This window comes from Pieris rapae, chromosome 4 (genome assembly GCF_905147795.1).
Source record: "Pieris rapae chromosome 4, ilPieRapa1.1, whole genome shotgun sequence".
In the NCBI taxonomy this organism is placed as follows: domain Eukaryota; kingdom Metazoa; phylum Arthropoda; class Insecta; order Lepidoptera; family Pieridae; genus Pieris; species Pieris rapae.
Genome location: NC_059512.1, coordinates 7786681 through 7804877, shown reverse-complemented (window position 1 = coordinate 7804877; position 18197 = coordinate 7786681). Strand labels below are relative to the sequence as shown.

The 18197-nt window shown below is 43.1% G+C and overlaps 1 protein-coding gene across 1 annotated transcript; it reads left to right on the top strand.

Annotated features, from left to right (window-relative positions):
- Positions 1-2785: 2785 nt before the first annotated feature.
- LOC111003052 (putative inactive cysteine synthase 2) lies at positions 2786-4525 on the top strand. Its single transcript, XM_022273404.2, has one exon. It carries the CDS (start codon positions 2851-2853, stop codon positions 3826-3828), a length of 978 nt encoding a protein of 325 aa, XP_022129096.2. The 5' UTR covers positions 2786-2850; the 3' UTR covers positions 3829-4525.
- The last annotated feature ends 13672 nt before the right edge of the window (positions 4526-18197 follow it).

Below are 18197 nucleotides of genomic sequence, written 5' to 3'. Positions count from 1 at the left end.
TTTCCTTCTGCACCTTCACTTGTTTGAGAGGTACTTTCCAAAAAAGATTAACCCGGTTTACGCGGTATTACAAATAAATTCACATTCTACCGCTTACATGCAGATGAAGAATTTATATGAACGAACGAAGTATGTATTAAAAAACAGGCTACTTTTTATAAATAATATATCGTAAACTATCCACATTAAATCAATATAAGTAAAACAGATAAAAAATGAACGAATCACAATGATTTGGCGTTTTGTGTATACGTTTTTTTAAGTCAACATAGTGTTACATGTATTATTTTAAAAATACTTATGGTAATCGCATGAATATTTTTAACAAATTATTTTTGAACATACAAAAAACCGTACTTATCAATGTATATAAAACCTCTTTTGGAAAATAATTACTACTTCGTGGTTGCAGCGTGTAAAACTGAATACATACTTCCATGCAAATATTTGACACATATTTTATCATTTGGCATCGTAAGTTATAATATTATTAATTAATGTATCAGTCCCGAAGGCCTTAATCAGCAATTGGACAAGATTTTAAGAACCATTTTAGATTATTCTCTATTTCTTATTGGTTATTTTTTCTATATTAATTTTCTTAAGTATTTTACTTACTTAGCTTTAAATATTAAATCTAAAAATACACAATTTCAAGAACCAGCCAAAACGGTTCTATAGGCAAAATTGCGTCGCACTAATCCTTATGATGTACCATGCCTGTAAACACGTAAACAAACGTTCACTTCAGTTTTACGAGTTTATTATTACACAAATACATTTTTGATTTAAGAAAGATTAGAGAGAAGAGGGGTTAGAAAGCAGGCGTATTATTTACGTGCATGTACGTCATCGTTTTGTGTCTTGTAAATGAATGATGATTGATAAAATAATGATGAATGACAAGTAAATTCGTTTCGAACGTTTTTTACAGATTATTTTCAATATCACTTTATTTTTCAAACTGAAAAATTGTCCAGGCTTTCCTTAGAAATCGGTATGTAGTTGAAATATATATAATGTAGTTTTGTTTTATTATGTAAACGAAAAGTCTTAATTTTTGACGTTAGCGCTTAAATTAACTTTTTTGTTTAAGTCAAATAAACTCCTTATATTAATACATACTTGTTTTTGCTTTAACGTATACAGGAGTGAAGCAGTAGTCAACAGTTAGTTCATATTCCATAATTATTTTGACATAAGGTCAACACGTAGATACTGAATTATTATCTGAATATTTATAAAGATGAATTGAATTCATCACACGTAGTCAAATATTTTTTTGTTCCACCATGCTTGTTAATGGTTAGATAATCAAGGTTCTTGAGTTCAAAGATGGATGAATATAATATTATAACGATATGCATTTTGATTTTAGAATACAATTCGACTTAATTAGAAAACAAAGTATGGATTGGCGAAAAATAAATTTTAACATAAGGTTGAAAAATCTAATAATCTAGTCGATTAGTATTTTTTTTTTACAATCTGGCTGATTAGCATTTGCGCGTGCGCTGATGATGATGATATACTGAGTTTTGGCGCCATTTATATCTTACAGAAGTCTAAATATAGCTAAAATATGATTTCGTTTAATTGGTTTGTTTATTAAAGCAATTACCGTTCTTAATATTATATGATGTTTAACACACACATTTGTTAAGCAAACAAAATCATATCTTTATAAGTGTAGGCTGACGAAGGACATTTGGTCTACACGAAGTTTTGCTTTAAAATCATTTAATATTTTTAAGCAATATTAAAACTAAATATCAGTTAGAAACATATATAAATATAAATTTCAGTCAAAGTCAGTCAGTAAAGAATATTGTTAATCAGCGTAAAATTTTCACAGGTGTTCGTTATTTTAGATATTTTTTTTATATTTAGCATAATTTAAACAGTAATAATACTAATGTTACGGATAATATTAAACTTTATAAACATTTGTATAAATGAGACATTGGATAATTAGTTAGGGTTTACTGATAATTAGCATATTCATAGCCCTAAAGAACATTTCACTAATTCATTTCTAATCGTTTCACAGGCCCTAATGCTATTCTCATAAATCATAAAAATCTTGTTCCTATTAATATTATATTTACAAGTAATGTTTGGGTTTTCAAAAGACACTTATCTGCAAGTTTTTTTTTTATCAGAAATAGAAACATTATTAAGCAGTTTTATATTGCGCTTTTAATCATGTTTCATACTATGTTTAACAAAATTTTCCATGGCACAATTTACAATTTAAATATAATGTTTGTTCTTTGTTTCCATACTTATTTGGTGTGTTGATTGACACTGTCTGAAGTAACTACGCATTTAAAATTTATTACGTCTAAATTGATACAGACTACTAATTTATTTTTGTTATTCATCATGAACAGGAGATTTTATATAGTCTGCTATAAAAAGTCCTAATTATTTTGTGTACTAAATTGGTATCTTATCACAGAAAATATAAAGAATAAAAAAATTACACCAGAATCAATATTTTAAAATAATAAAACTTTCGGAATAATATATCTTTAATTAAGACTAAAGAACTATTGTAAAAGATGCTGATAAACTTCAGATACTGACCATTATTTGACCAGTTGGTAACAATATGGTTATTGTGATCTATTTATATGTACATCTTCTTATCTCGCCATTTACTGCATTATTAGTTGTATCATTTAATTAAGACTTCACGTGCCTTTGCAACCGATCCGAAACTATCGGCTCGCGAAACGTCACACAAACGTACGACAATCGACCACTTAAAGCGAGCTGAGAACGATAAGACTATTCAGTATTGATTGGGTCACAATACAGAATAGACAAGATAAATAAAATATCAATATGTCTAAAGTGAACGGAGTCCCTAACGAAATCAAGGCGTCCGCGCTGGACATCATCGGAGAGACACCTCTACTCGCCCTTGATCGCCTGCATCCCGGACCAGGACGAATTTTAGTAAAATGTGAATTCATGAATCCCGGAGCATCGATTAAATGCAGATCCTCTTTGCACATGATTCAAGAAGCTCGTGCGAAAGGCCTGCTTAAACCTGGACAACCTGTGTTAGAAGTGACCTCCGGAAATCAAGGATGTGGTCTCGCAATCGTGTGTGCTATTTACGGTCACCCTCTCACCGTAACTATGTCGAAAGGTAACAGTGTGCAGCGAGCTATTCACATGGAAGCTCTCGGCGCTAAATGTATTAGGGTACCCCAGGTAGAGGGAACCTATGGTAATGTTACCATAAATGACGTCAAAGCTGCTGAAGAAGAAGGCTTAAAAATTGCTGAAGAGACCGGCGCGTACTATGTTAACCAATTCAACAATGAAGATAATGCAAACTCCCACTACCTTACAACAGGTCCTGAGATTTGGAGGCAGAGTGGGCACCGTATCGATGCCTTCATCGCCACTGTTGGAACGGCCGGTACCTTCGCGGGTACATCGAGATATTTGAAGGAGAAGAACCCGGACATCAAATGCTTTGTCGTGGAACCTGAAGGTTCACAGCCTATCAAGGGGACCCCGATCACGAAACCATTGCATTTGCTGCAGGGTTCTGGTTACGGGTGTATTCCAAACTTGTTTAACTTTGAGACAATGGACGGAACTCTGAGTGTAACTGATGAAGAAGCGGTAGAGTACAGGAAACTTATTGGCGAAAAAGAGGGTTTATATGTTGGTTACACTAGTGGTGCGAACGTCGCAGCCGCGGTCAAGTTGTTAAAATCTGGTCTCATTCCAGAAGATGCATGGGTGGTGACTTCGCTAAATGATTCTGGTTTGAAATATACTCCTGTACCCGACAGTTTAACGTAATATTTATGGACACTGATTTTAATTATGTATAAGGTTTATTCATAGAGCACTGTTTTTGTAAATTATGAGCACATTGTAAAGTACTAAATTTTTGATTAAATTATATTTACAGAACGCCTCATCGAAAGATAAAATATTATTTGTTACTTCCTATAAGCTTTGGTGATGATACCAAATACTTTATTTTATAGAATTTGTTTTAATAAAAACTTAAAACAGATGTACAATTGAATTGTCTAATCCTTTGTAACGTTTTATAAATTAAAATGATTAATACAATTCTCGTTAATACTTAAATTATTTTAATCATAATTATGATATTATTAACTCATAACGGTAATTATTCAGGTAAATAGGTAATAAATACATTTTTAGTTGTTTATTATCGTCTGACAGAAGTAGTGTAACGTAATATAATACCTGTAGCAATACAATAAAATCATCTTTGTTGCTTAGTTGTAGTAGCGGTACATTGCTGTATGTACTATGATATTATTTTAATATAAATCTTACTACATAGCTTAGTGTTTGGAAAAAGAAGCAAATATTCGGTAACAGCTCTAGCAAATAATAAAATATTGCCCTGTTTCATTTAAAGTATTCATTAAGATGTGAAACAATTTCTCTTATATGATGTAATTATGTCCTCTTTAAATAACAAATGTATCAATAAACATGAAAGACACCGTCAAACGTCTAATTTCGTTTATTTCACAACAATGGCCGTCCTGCAGGTGTTTTTTGCATGGTTTCGCTTGTTTTTGACCATTTGCCGATTTTTATAATGACACTAATCGGTGTTCGTATCGCTCTAGGCATGAGCACTTTTTACATCCATCTAATTATAGGGCCTCCTTGATTTGTGACGTATCCTACGAAGAAGATACAACGAAGTCAGTCAAATGTTTAAAATTGGATTTTAATGAAACACATGGCTGAATAGAATAAGTTGCTGTATCCAATTATAATTAGTACCAACATATTTTGATTATTAGTAGCAACTAAAATCAGGTTTCTTTGTTGGGCATTAAAAACGTGAATTAGTAGTAAAAGATACCACTAAATTTAAGACTTCTAAGAGTGATGTAAAACGGCTTGCGCGGAAATCTTTTGTAGCAGTTGTATTTATTTGTATATTCCTCGGAAATCATAAGGCTGTCAACTATATAATTAGTATGTTTAGTATGTAGTATGCTGGTTTGATTCAACAATTTAGGCTGTAACACAATCACAATAGTCATCTAGATCAATTCCAACACAAATTCGGAAATGAGGAGAACGTTTTCACAGAGACATGAAAACAATGTAGAATAGATACCAAGGAAGATGGGTAACTCATATTATGGCCGACTGTGGGGAATCATGCAAGATTGTCCTAGTCAATTTAATTCAAGAAAATCGCTCTAAAGGCACAAGAAATTGCCAAAAATGTTTGACGCCATGAAATTATATAAGTAATTATTATGAAATTTTTTTTTATATTTTTTATCTCGGAAACTAAAGCTGCTAGAAAAAAATCGATTACATTTTACATGTAAGACATGCTTAAAATCAGGTCTAAAATGGCCCGGCACCAAAATGGTTACAGGCCAGTGTTACGTATGTCTTAATTTATATGTAACAAACACATTACTATATTACATTATAAATTTTTTGGCATATTTTGCAATATTCTATCTATGTAACACGAGCCTGTGGGTAAACGTCTAGCTCCAAAGACTTTCACGGTAAATCTTCCCAAGTACATAATATATTTATTTATTATTTAAATAATGGAAATAGAGTCAGAGTACTACGTTATGTAATAGTCTTTTCAGTGTTCAGTTTCTACTTTTCAATAGGAAACGAAGTTCAGTGTCAACTGTCACTCATATAACAAGTGGCTTATCTTGGGATATATAAAACCGTTTATATCTCTTATCTATTCATCTTCTTATCTATAACATACATAGGGCATACTCATACGATTTGTATTTTTGTATATTAAAGAATATGTAAAATGTTCACATTATTCCTGAGTGATTGATATCTTTATTTCTAAAATATTTTAGAATCTACACGTATATGGCCTGCCCTGTAAAGTCGTACAGGCCGCGAGTCCGGAAAACAAAGACACACTTTGCTAAGGTCTAAATTATAAAATTCGGAACACATTTTTATGTGCAAATTGTTTAATATTTCAAATTTGTATTTTAATTTAAATTCAAAATCATTTATTCATATAGTTGACACATTATACACTTATGAACCTCAAAAACAGAATATATGAAATGCTTCTAATTTTACATTTCCTGCCAGTTTTCAAATCAAGAGCGTAGAACGGAAGAGAAGAACTGGCAATAAAGTCTCTACCACTCTTTTTATTCGCCAAGTTATGTGTTTAAATCTAGACATCACAGAGTATATAAGATATTTCGCGTGTATATGGCATGCTAATTATGACAAAATTATTTTTTTAACTAGTAGGCGGGTCACTAATACTTAAGTAATTATCGCCGCCTTGGACAACTGCGGCACCAGGTTTGCATGTGCGTTCCTAAGGTAGTGGTATACTCGACGGTATTCTAACTCCCAATAGTTATAACTAAGCTGGCCATATTGAGACTTAAGACAGACTTTGTTGGATTTTCCATATAGTTTTCTGAATATCTGTAGAGCTCATATCGCTTTGAGATCGCGCTGTACCAAAAATCATTGTTGAGATCGGGATAGTTGTTGGTATCGCTATTATAAGTAACACAGAGGGTGCAAGAATCCATATTAAAGTAAAAGTAATGATAACCAATGAAAAATTATTTATATACTACTAGCGAAGACATCGGTTATTAGCGGTCTTAACCAGCCACTATGTTCAAAGGCAGCTTTATTGTGGCTTAAGACAAAGGCATCTAAAGATATTTGCATAAATTCATCTTCTCTTTTACAGGTGCCACTTTATTACCAAAGGTTGTTAACAATAAATTGCCGGATACCTTGCGCTAGTTTAAGCATCTCTTCGGCGGATGTGATGCCGGTCCACTTCCGTACGTTGTTACGCAACTATGACTTTTTATTCTACTAGCCTGTGTTTTGGATATTTGCCCGTCATTATAAGTTGCAAAAAGTCGTATCGATGATGACGCAAAACGTGTTCAAGATATGCGACTTTCATTATTCTAACAGACTGAATAAAGGTCTCGAATTTGAGGCTGTAACTGCTAGTTCAAACTGAAATGTTTTTGTATGTCCGTTTATAGAGGCCATGCAGCTCAAACAAGGCTCGAAACAGGTCACGGATAGTTTTTACATAAATCAATTTACCAGAAACCTTCGTGTATAGATTGATTGCTATACGAGTAGAACTTTCGTTTTTATTCAATTAAACTAAGGTAAAATAATTGAAGGTCGCAATAATTTTACGTATAAATTTCTGTAAAATGAACTCCAAAATACACTAAAAAGTATAAAAAACAATGTTTCTATTGTTTGGTCTTGTAATCCAAAGACAAGAAACAAATATAAAATACGAGATGTGAAAATCGCATTAGATTCCTATTTTTTGAGGTTCTTTTCCAAGGTTACGTAAACATCCTATTCCAAAATGTTATTTATCGTCTAGTATTAAAATAATACTAGAATTTATGTACAGTTTGTAGATTTTTTATTTTTATTTTCGATCGTACGTCATAACGCGGGTCCACACAGAGCGAGCACCCTCCTCGCGAGGCAAATTCCTCGCGCGGTAAGCCCGAGCCTTCAGACTTCAGAGTACGCGCGGTAAACGAATGAGGGACCTATGAGCAAATCGAAAAACTCTCGGCTCGGGCGCTCGGTTGCTCGGCCGCGGCATTAAATTGATAATCCTATATTTTCATTCATATATATAATTTCGTAAGTATTATATTGAAGCTAATTTCTTCGTTCACTAATGCATATTTAAATGTTAAAACATTACCCGTTAAGCTCTGAAATATGATGACAACAATTTTATTTTCTGATTATGATTAATTATTTGTGATATCGCACTGACTGAATGTGTATCCATTTGGAATGTGTAAATGAAGCTTTAGCACAACATCCCCCACGTTCAGTACACAAGTGATCTCTAATGGAGTTTGCATTTGCGAAGATTGACCAATTATTTGAAGACGTGCTCTCCACATCACACCGTGATTTAGCGTCTTCGGAGCTTTGTTATAGCTTTTGAAGGGAATCTCAGTATAAACATATTGCAAGCACAATCAATAAGATGAAGATTTGGAGTTAAGATCTGAACTTCCTAAACCAATTAGGTACCTATATCAGATAATTTTTGTATATCTATTGAAGTCGATAGATCTAGGTTCAAAAGGTAGAATACGATAGCGACCTCAGAGCCTTTCTAACGCTCCCTTTAAGGAACCACCAGAGCCAGTTCAGTGGGTAAACCTAACCCAGCGTCGTAACAGAAGACACCTTGAATAGAAAAAGAAGTTTGATAACCTAGACCTTATCTCTCATGTAAGATCGTTACCAGATCAGAGAGATGTTGATCTGTCAAAACTAACTTGATCGCTTAAATTCACTTTATATATTATATTGGATTTATTTATTCACACTTCGTTGCAAAGAAACACAAATAACACAATATATAAAAATTACAAGGGATGCAACGGGCGGCCTTATCGCTCACAAGCGATCTTCCAGGCAACCCTAGTAAGAAAATAAATAAATAAATAAAAATGATGAGTGCAAGGAGTGCATAACCAGATGTTATATAAATATGTATATGTATATATATATATATATATATACATGAATAGCTAATAGCGATGTAATACAAAAGAAGAGGAGATACAAGAATTAAACAGGTCACGGTTGATCAGGACCTGAGGTTAGGAAATGTTTATATAGAAGATTTTTAAAAGTATTTACATCTCGGTCGTGGGTATTCTTTTTATCCAATCGACCTAGCACGCCAATGCTGCCTGCCGTTTTCGGCCTCTGTATGAAATGGTGTTAAATTTATCGACTGTATCTCAATTTCTTTGAATGTGAAAATATGTTTTTTGTTAATTACATTTTCCTTATACTGTTACAAAAATATATATACGACATCTATACTCTTACATTAAAATAAATGCGATAACGTGCTTTCTACGTTGTGTACGTATATTATATTATTTTTACATATTGTATGTGTGGTGGATATAATGCAAAAATTGCATTATATCCACCACACATACAGTATATACAATTTTAAGTCTATACATAGAATTATAGTACATTTAAAAAGTTTGAACCCACTGGCAGTAATGTTTAGTGATAATTTTTCATTTTTGTTTTATAAAACACATTTATTACTTAAATATATTAGTCATTAACTCTTATGTATGCTTTCTGTATATAACACGATGATGTACCTTATGTGGAGAATAATAAATTAAATAAATGAAAAAAAAATATAACCTACTATAAATAAAAATATTATATATAAAATTCTTGTGTCGCGGTGTTTGTGGTTAAACTCCCCCGAAAAGGCGTGACCAATTCTCATGAAATTTTGTATGTCTGAGAATCGGACAACATCTATTTTTCATCCCCCTAAATGTTAAGGGTAGTCCACCCCTAAATATTTTTTTAATTTTTAGATAAATTATCAGTGATTGCCTGGAAGAAATCGCTCCAAAGCGATAAGGCCGCCTTTTCATCAAAGTATGTTTAATTTTTTTTCTTTTATGTAATTCAATGAAGTGAAATAAATAATAATAAATAAATTTAATGTTTTTATCAACTGTATTTACCGCATTAAAAAATACATACAACCCTAAATTTTCAACCCTCTACAATCAAACTTAAACGATTTTTTAAACAAATGGTGACTTTCACCAGTATAATACGCGTAATAGAACTAATTTGAGTGTGCGACCAACCAGGCTCCAGAAGATAAACCACTCCTTATATGGAAATTGTATTCGTTTTTACAACAAACTCCCAAGCGAAATTAGAGAACTGTCACTAAATAAATTCAAAGCCCTTGTTAAAAGTAAATTAATTAATAAAGCCTTTTATACATGTGACGAACACCTAAATGATCCTAATCCTTGGGATTGATTTGCTCCAGTTCAAACAATTTGTATTAAAAACTTGGCGATTGAAATGAGTGGCGGAAAGTTTCTTGCCAGTTCTTCTTACCCGCTCTACGCCCTTGACTTGCGAACTGGTGGTAAATGTAAATTTACGATTAATTAATTTTGTTTTTCTTGACGTTCATAAGTGTACATGTTTACCTAAATGAATAAAGATATTATGACTATGACTATGACTAATCCCTATTTTTTCATGGCAATTTTATATGATATAATTGGCAGGTCAGGTAGTAAATAAATATTATCGCTATATAATTTTAATTTTATAATAGGATTCTTCATTTTATAGATGTTCAAAGTGTCGTTTGAGTATTTAAATAAATCACAATTAAACCCAGTACCCAGTCGGCAATTACAATATAGTATTGAATCCATCCTTTAAGACATTGTGATTTAATTATTTAAATAAATGCCATTATAGTAGCTATATACCGTATAAAGTCAGCGCGACCCCGGTAAGAGGTGATCGTGTTTTCAAACTTAATAACGTGTGGCTCATAATTTTGTCTTTATGCTGTGACTAGAAGAAGTGACTCTATTCGATATCCACTGTTTAATTCAACCAAGAATTTGTGTGTAAGACTAACTTAATATATTTAACAAGGAATATTTTTTGTCAGCGTACATACAAATTGTTTATAGTTATCTTATTAAATAATAATATATTTAATCTTAAATTGATATTTGCTAACTCATTATGACTAGACGTTATAGCTGATATTTGGTTATCGAATTTTTTCTGTTATCGTAGGTATTATTTTTATTATTACGTAATTATATATTAATTTATAATATTACATATATTATGTTCTGAAAATTCTCCTTAGTGACTAGCATCCGTAAATATAGGCATTAAAATTACAAATTTCCTCTTTCAATTCAGATTCCAATTTCTTTAAAAAAATATATAGGCTTGTCAAAATTGTCTTCGGTCTTGACTGCCATATGCCGATTTATCGTTTCAATTTTTCCCCGGACTTGTAGGAATCTATTAAAAATATTAAAAATAAAATGTTAGTTGTAAAATGTGTATTTTTTTGTGCTGGCTTTCTTTTTCTCACTCACCAGTACGATAACGTCATATCCTGAATCACGCCAACAAATATATACAACTTCATCGGCCTTAGCAACTGGGGCCTTTGGTCAAGGGCCTTGTACATCATTTAATATCGTAGTCTGCGGTCATAGATAAGGAAATTTTATTAATATAGGCACAAACTGTATGTTTAAATTTCATGGAAACTTTTTACCTCTTTAAAATAATATTTTTATTCCACAGATGAGAATCACGATCTATGTCAATATTGACTACGAACACAGAGTATCCTACGTTTGCACAGGTGGCCTCTTGCATATCTAACTTTCATCGCATCTTAAGCTCTTTCATCTTTTTGTTTACTTTCGGTAAAAGATAATTAAATATCTATTGCCCTTAATTTTATACCATTTAAAATCTGTCTCGCTACAACCCTTGCCTCTGTTTCACTATTTGTATCGTGGTTAAAATACTATAATAATACTAATAGGTAAGTAAGTGATCAACCTTCGGTACGTCGTTTTTTTAGTTTAAGGAATGCCAGTTTAATCACGATATTTTTCTTTATATTACACGCGTTAAACCCGCACATATATAGAAAAGTCAATTCGTGCACAGCTAGGGGTCTACACCTTCGACCTCAGGTAAGGTACGGTCGTCTGCCTACTTGTGCACACGAGCCTATACGCGTTTCATCACTGCTATTGTTTTAATTATAAAACATATATGCAGAAACCATTTGAGTAGCCGCCTGCACCCGTTTCACGCCGACACCGAAGCAACGAACGCGCTGCGTCTATCCCGGCTTCCCACCAGAGGGTCTCACCGGGGGATGCGCATGCGCGGGAGGCGCTAAGGTGTCCAGGCTGTGCCTGGCAGACTCCAGCTCCCGCCATGGAGCGAAAATCCCGTCGCGACGTATCTGGCCCGCGCGCCAATGAACGCTCCCGCTCGCGCGGTGGAGCCGCGCCGCCGCCGCCGTCGTCATCATATGAATGCAGTGCTCCCGCGTCGCGCATGGCTGACCGGTCCCTGAGCGGCTCTCGCTCGCGTAGCGATCGAGCCCCGGGACCAGGAGCCGAAGAACCGGGCGAGACAGCCGTTTTTAAGAAACAGCTCTCGTCGCGGTATACTTCGACTGTATACCCCGCCGTATCGGCCCCCCACAACCCCGCCCCCGCGGAAAAAACTTTAACGCGGTACACCGCGTCGCCGAATGACCCCGAGGTCGCTGGTGACTCGCGCCCGGCTGGCGCTCGAGCCCCCCTCGCGGGTTATAGTGACAGTGACACGCAGGACCTTTTAAATGTGTTAAGTGAAAGTGATGTGAGGCCGCAGCTCTCGTCGCGGTATAGCGATGGCGAGAGCGCCCTCACCGCAACACCACACAGGCCACGCCCCTCATTGATGGCGCCACCCGATGAAATGCACCCAACGGTGAGTCCGCCTATTCTATCTATTCAAGAGGAGGAAAACATCGCTCATGGGCAAGACCCGGCTGAGCTGCTGGCCTTCTTAGAAGGCGACCTGCGCCCGGCGCAGCCCGTGTCGCCCCGTGCCGGCTATGAGTCGGATGCGCTGTTTGTTGCGCAGACACTCATAGGCCGGTTCGCAACGGACGGACTCGCGCGCGCAATGTGCGAGTACCTATCGCAGACGCGCAGGCGCCTTTTAAACGAGGGCCTCCTAACTTCGCCGCTCTCGAGCGACGAACACGATGCGCTCGTTAAAGTGAAACGAGCGCATCAAGCTCTACGCCGCCCGCCGCCGCCGGACTCAGACGAGGACGCCGCCGGGTCGGCGCCTAAGCGCGTATGCGCGCAGACGACGCCCCCTGGCGTCAATCAACCACATCAACAGCCTTCTCAACATGCGCAACCGGCGCCGCTCTCCCAGAGGGACCCGCGCCGCCGCCGTTTTGAGGATACAACCATGGCAACGGCGTCGACGAGTGCGCCCCCCTCCGCCCACCCCGCGCCCCGCGCGGCCCTTGCGACGGCTCAACCAACGCCGCAAGACGCGGCGACTACAAATTTAAACGCGGCGTCATACGCCGCGATGACCGCGTCGCCGACGGTGGCCCGTCGGCCACCACTCGCGCCCCTGCCCGCCGCGCCTCAGACACCGAAATACCCGCCATTTGTAATAGAATCCCTCCCTGACTGGACCACCCATGTCAGGGAGATGAAAAAGAGACTGGGGCGTACGGTGAACGCGCGTGCCTATGGACAGGGGCTCAAAATAACACCAGAGGACGAGGAGGAGTACCGCCTGGTGCAGCGGTACCTTGGGGAGTTGGAGACCAGCGGAGTTAACGTGGTATACTTCTCCTACTCCCTACCAGCAGAGCGGCAGCTGAAGGTGGCGGTAAGAGGCATTCCGGCGGACACGGAACCCGAGGCCATCATGTCAGAGCTGCGAGACCTCGGGTACGAGCCTGAACACGCCCAGCCCATTAGAGCCAGGAAGGGAAGACCGGGGTGTATCTTCCTGGTCATACTCCGCCGCACTCCAGACATCACCCCCGCGATCTACGGCATAACAGAGCTGTTGTGCATTCCGGGGGTGACCATCGAGTCCTGGCGGGGCAAAAGGGGCCCCGCACAATGTCATAGATGTCAGGGATTTAGACACTCCTCGCACCAATGCCACCGGGCCCTGGCCTGTGTGAAGTGCGGGGAGGGCCACCGTACCGCCGACTGCCCCCTACCTAAGGGGGCCACGCCGAGATGCGCCAATTGCAAGGGGGCGCATCCGGCCAACCACAGCACGTGTCCGGTGCTGAAGGAGGAGGCGCGCAACAAGCGCGCTGGCACGGTGGCACTTGCAGCACGGGGCATGGGCGCCTCCGAGGCGCGCGGTCGACGTCGCGGTGGTCGCGGCGGTCGCGGCGCGCGCGGCGCACATGGCGCACATGGCGCGCCCGGCGCTGGCGGCGGACGTGGCGCGCAGGGCGTATTTGGCGCCCGCGGCGCACATGGCGCACCTGGCGCACCTGGCGCGCCTAGCTCACATGGCGCCCATGGCGCACTTGGCGTCCGCGACGCGCGGGGACCATCTGGCGCACCTGGCGCACCTGGCGCTCGCGGCACACATGGCGCCACCACTCCAGCGCCTACATCAGCTGCCCAAACACGGCGGAGGGACGAGCCGCGCGAACACGCGCAGGCTGACCCGCGTGCCCATGGGCAGTACTACTCGCAGCCGCAGGAGGTAGAGATGGTCACCTACCCCGCGGAGCCTCCCAGCCAACGCCGACGCCGCAGAGGGGGGAAAAGAAGAGGACGCGGGGGGGTACAACCCCCCGCCCCCCCGCGCGCGGAACCTGCCGCGCACGCCGAGGCTGGCCCCAGTAGGGCCGCCGCCGACTCCGCTCCAGTTGCTGGAGCTACCAGAGCCGCTGACCAGCGCGCCGCACGCCCCCGCAGCGGGGGCCCACTGAGGGGCCAGACGCTCCCCAGCGAGACGGCGATCGCTGAGGCGGTTGACAGGGCGGTCACCGCATTGCTGGGCGCCCTATACCCGACCCCGTCTGAACCGACCTACGGAGGACGCCGGTCGCGCAGTCGAGGCGTGAGGCAACGAAAATGAACTTACGCCTCCTGCACTGGAACGCCGACGGCCTTCGGGATAAAGGCCACCACTTGCGTCACATCCTACGCACACAGGACGTGGATGTGGCGCTCATTTCCGAGACGCACCTGCGCCCCACCGACCGACTGCGTGCCGCGGGCTACTACGTCTACCGCGCAGAGCACCAGGCGGCCAACGGGGCGCCCTTTCGCGGACTGGCGGTGATGATACGGCGACGGATCGCTCACCGCGCAATCCCGCCGGTCAACGGCGACAAAATCCTGACGCTGGGGGTCGAGCTAGAACTGGGCGGGCAGCCCACAGACGTGCTAGCTGTCTACGCTCCCCCCGGCTCCAACTTCGCACCGGCCGAGCTGGAGGCCGCGCTCAGCCGGAAGCCGACGCTCCTCGCGGGCGACTGGAATGCCAAGCATATCAGCTGGCAATCCCACTCCAGCAGCTCGCGGGGCAACCGGCTCCTGCAGCATGCCGAGGCTCGCGGCTACCAGGTGTGCGGACCAGATGCCGCCACCCACTACCCGAGAAACAACACCCACAGGCCGGACATTATCGATTTGGTGGTGCATAACCGGCCTGATCTCTACCTGGCGCAGGAGGTCCTGATGGATGAGTACCAGTCGGACCACCAACCAGTGCTGTGCCTTCTCGCGGGGGCACCATCCCCGCCCGCACGCAGCTGGAGGGTCACCGACTGGAACGCCTTCGAATCGATACTCGAAGGCGCCACCGCGCCAGGCCCACCGGACACGACACCAGGCGCCGTTGACGACATGGCGGAGTCCATGACGCGGCAACTCCAGGCAGCTCTGGCGGAAGCAACGACCACGCGTCCGCCGGAGGTCATACGCGAGGACCTAGCCCCGTTCGTGCTGAGGCTGATCAGACAGAAGCGCGCGCTCAGGAGGCAGTGGCAGCACAATCGCTGCCCCGTGCTGAAGACAAAGCTGAACCGCCTCGCCGAACGGGTCAAGAAAGAGTTGGCCGCCCACGCCCAGCGCTCCTGGGAGCAAGCGCTGGGGGAGGCGACCACCGAGCCCACACGCCTCCACCAACTCTGCCGCCGCCTCTATAGGACTCCAGAGCCGAAGCGTCCGCTACGCGACGGCAACGGCGCCATCACCTATGACGACAACGATCGGGCCGAAATCTTCGCCGAGCACCTCCAGCGCCAATTCTCACCGAACGCCGCGGCATGCCCAGCGCGCGTGGCCGAGGTCGAGAGCGCTGTCGAGGGCTGGCTAGCTCGCCCGATCCCACCCGATGACGACCCCATTGCCTTTTCGCCTTCACAAGTGCGGAAGGCGATACTCCGGCTGCCACTGAAGAAGGCGCCGGGACCGGACGGCATCACCCACCAGGCGCTGCGCCACCTACCCATGAGGTGGATAGTCGCGCTGGCGCGCCTCTTCACGGGGATCATCCGGTCCCTACACTTCCCCAGTACCTGGAAAGAGGGCAAGGTGATCCTACTGCCGAAGCCCGGAAAGGATTACACCCGACCGGAGAGCTACCGGCCTATCACCTTGCTCTCAACTCAGTCGAAGCTGTTCGAGAGGCTGTTGCTGCAGAGGACCTACAAATACCTGCAGCCGAGGCCCGAGCAGTTCGGCTTCCGCGGCGAGCACAGCACCACGCTGCAGCTGACGAAGGTGCTCTTCACTGCAGCCGCGGCCCTCAACAAGAAGGAAGGGGCCGCCGCCGTGATGCTGGACATGGAGAAGGCCTTCGACCGTGTCTGGCACGATGGCCTCGTGCTGAAGCTCGCCGAGTCTCCACTGCCCCGCCGTATAGTCGCCGTGCTCCGCGCCTTTCTCACCGACCGCACGTTCTACGTTGCGACGGGAGAGGCTGCGTCGAGGCCGCGACCCATCACGGCGGGCGTCCCACAGGGCAGCGTGCTATCGCCGCTGCTGTACACTACTTACACGGACGACGTCCCCTGCCCGAGCGGGTGTAGCCTGGCCCTCTTCGCCGACGACACGGCGTACGTGGCCACCTCGCTCAACACCAAGGCAGCAGCGGCGAAGCTCCAACGCGCTCTGGACCTCCTGCCAGAGTGGCTGAACAAGTGGAGACTAGCCGCCAACACTACCAAGACACAGGCGATCGCCTTCGGCCGGAGTTGGTTGCCGCCGCCCCTGCGATTCCTGGACCAGGACGTGCCGTGGAAGACGCCGGTCACCTACTTAGGGGTCACCATCGACCGGAATCTGACCATGCGGCACCACGTCAAGAGGATCGTAGGAAGAGCGAAGGGGGTGTCGAGCAAACTCCGCCCCCTATTCACCGGCAACATACCCATCCGTACTAAGCTCGCGCTGTACAAGCAGTACGTGCGCCCACATCTCACGTACGCGGCGCCGGCGTGGTACTCCTACACTAAGGAGGCCCACCGGCAGAGACTGCGCGCCGTGCAGAACACATGCCTGAGGCGCGCAGTGGGGGCCCCCCGCTACGTGAGAAACGCCACCATAGCGCGAGACCTGCGGATGGAGTCCATCGACGAGTTCGTCGCGCGACTCGCGAAGGGGATGTTCGATCGAGCGGATGGCTCTCAGCATCCCCATCTCCAAAACATCGCGCCATGGCACTCCAGGCCGCCAGATCGCCTGCGGTATCCGCGTGAGCTACTCTCCGCGGATGCCGATACCACCGGACATGACACCAGGGCAGCAGCCGCGGCTTCGACCGCTGGTCGCCTCGCTGGGCCTCCCCCGGGGCTACCGGGGGTCTCACCCGGCGGAGCTTGACCGCGAGCCGCGCAGCGCGCTGCCCGATACCACCGACCACGACACCAGGGTCAAGTCGAGATTACTCCTTGACCCCACACTACCACCGGATTGACACCCCGGACAAGACCCCATCGGCTGCGCGCAGCGAGTCGAGCCATTGTTCCTCGCGCGCAGCAGCCCCCACCAAGGGCTATTAGCCCGCCCCCGTACCGCCCTGTATCAGCAGGGCGCGAACAAACAATCCACCCGATAGAGACCCATACTCGAACGGGTTTAAACATCCCCCTTGCGAGGGAGGATGTAACAATTACAAGTCGAGACCTCAGGTAAGTGAGTCACACTTTCAAGCCACTTGGCCGACACTGCTGTCTGTTTTATATGGTATATACTTGCCTCGACTTTTTTATATTGATTAAAGCTTGCTAACGCTCGGCACATTTATACATTGGTAAAAGACCCACAATTTTTAAAGTGAGCAGCACTTATACGCAAACATGACATACAGGAATATATAATACAAATATGAAAGAAATCAATTTCTTTTAATTACAAAACCTAACCGAAAATCAAGAAGCAGCGTTCACGAAGTGATCAATAGTGTTTTAATTCTTTGTGTGTAATCTTGATGAAACTGAGTGGTCTTAACCCAAAATTGTGTGCCAGGCACTTCCCTAAATCAAATATTTATTTATTTATTTATTCGACTACATTTTAATGTTTAATATTACAACAATTTAAAATTTATTTTTTAATAAAAGGTAACTAAGTCCCAAGGTGTGGTAAAATTATCCATGAAAAGTCTGTCATTGCGTGCGCTGTAGAATTAATAGAAAAGATCAATATCTACAAAAATAATGTTTTATCCATGAGCAATATAGTATGTTGGCCGAATCGGAACTC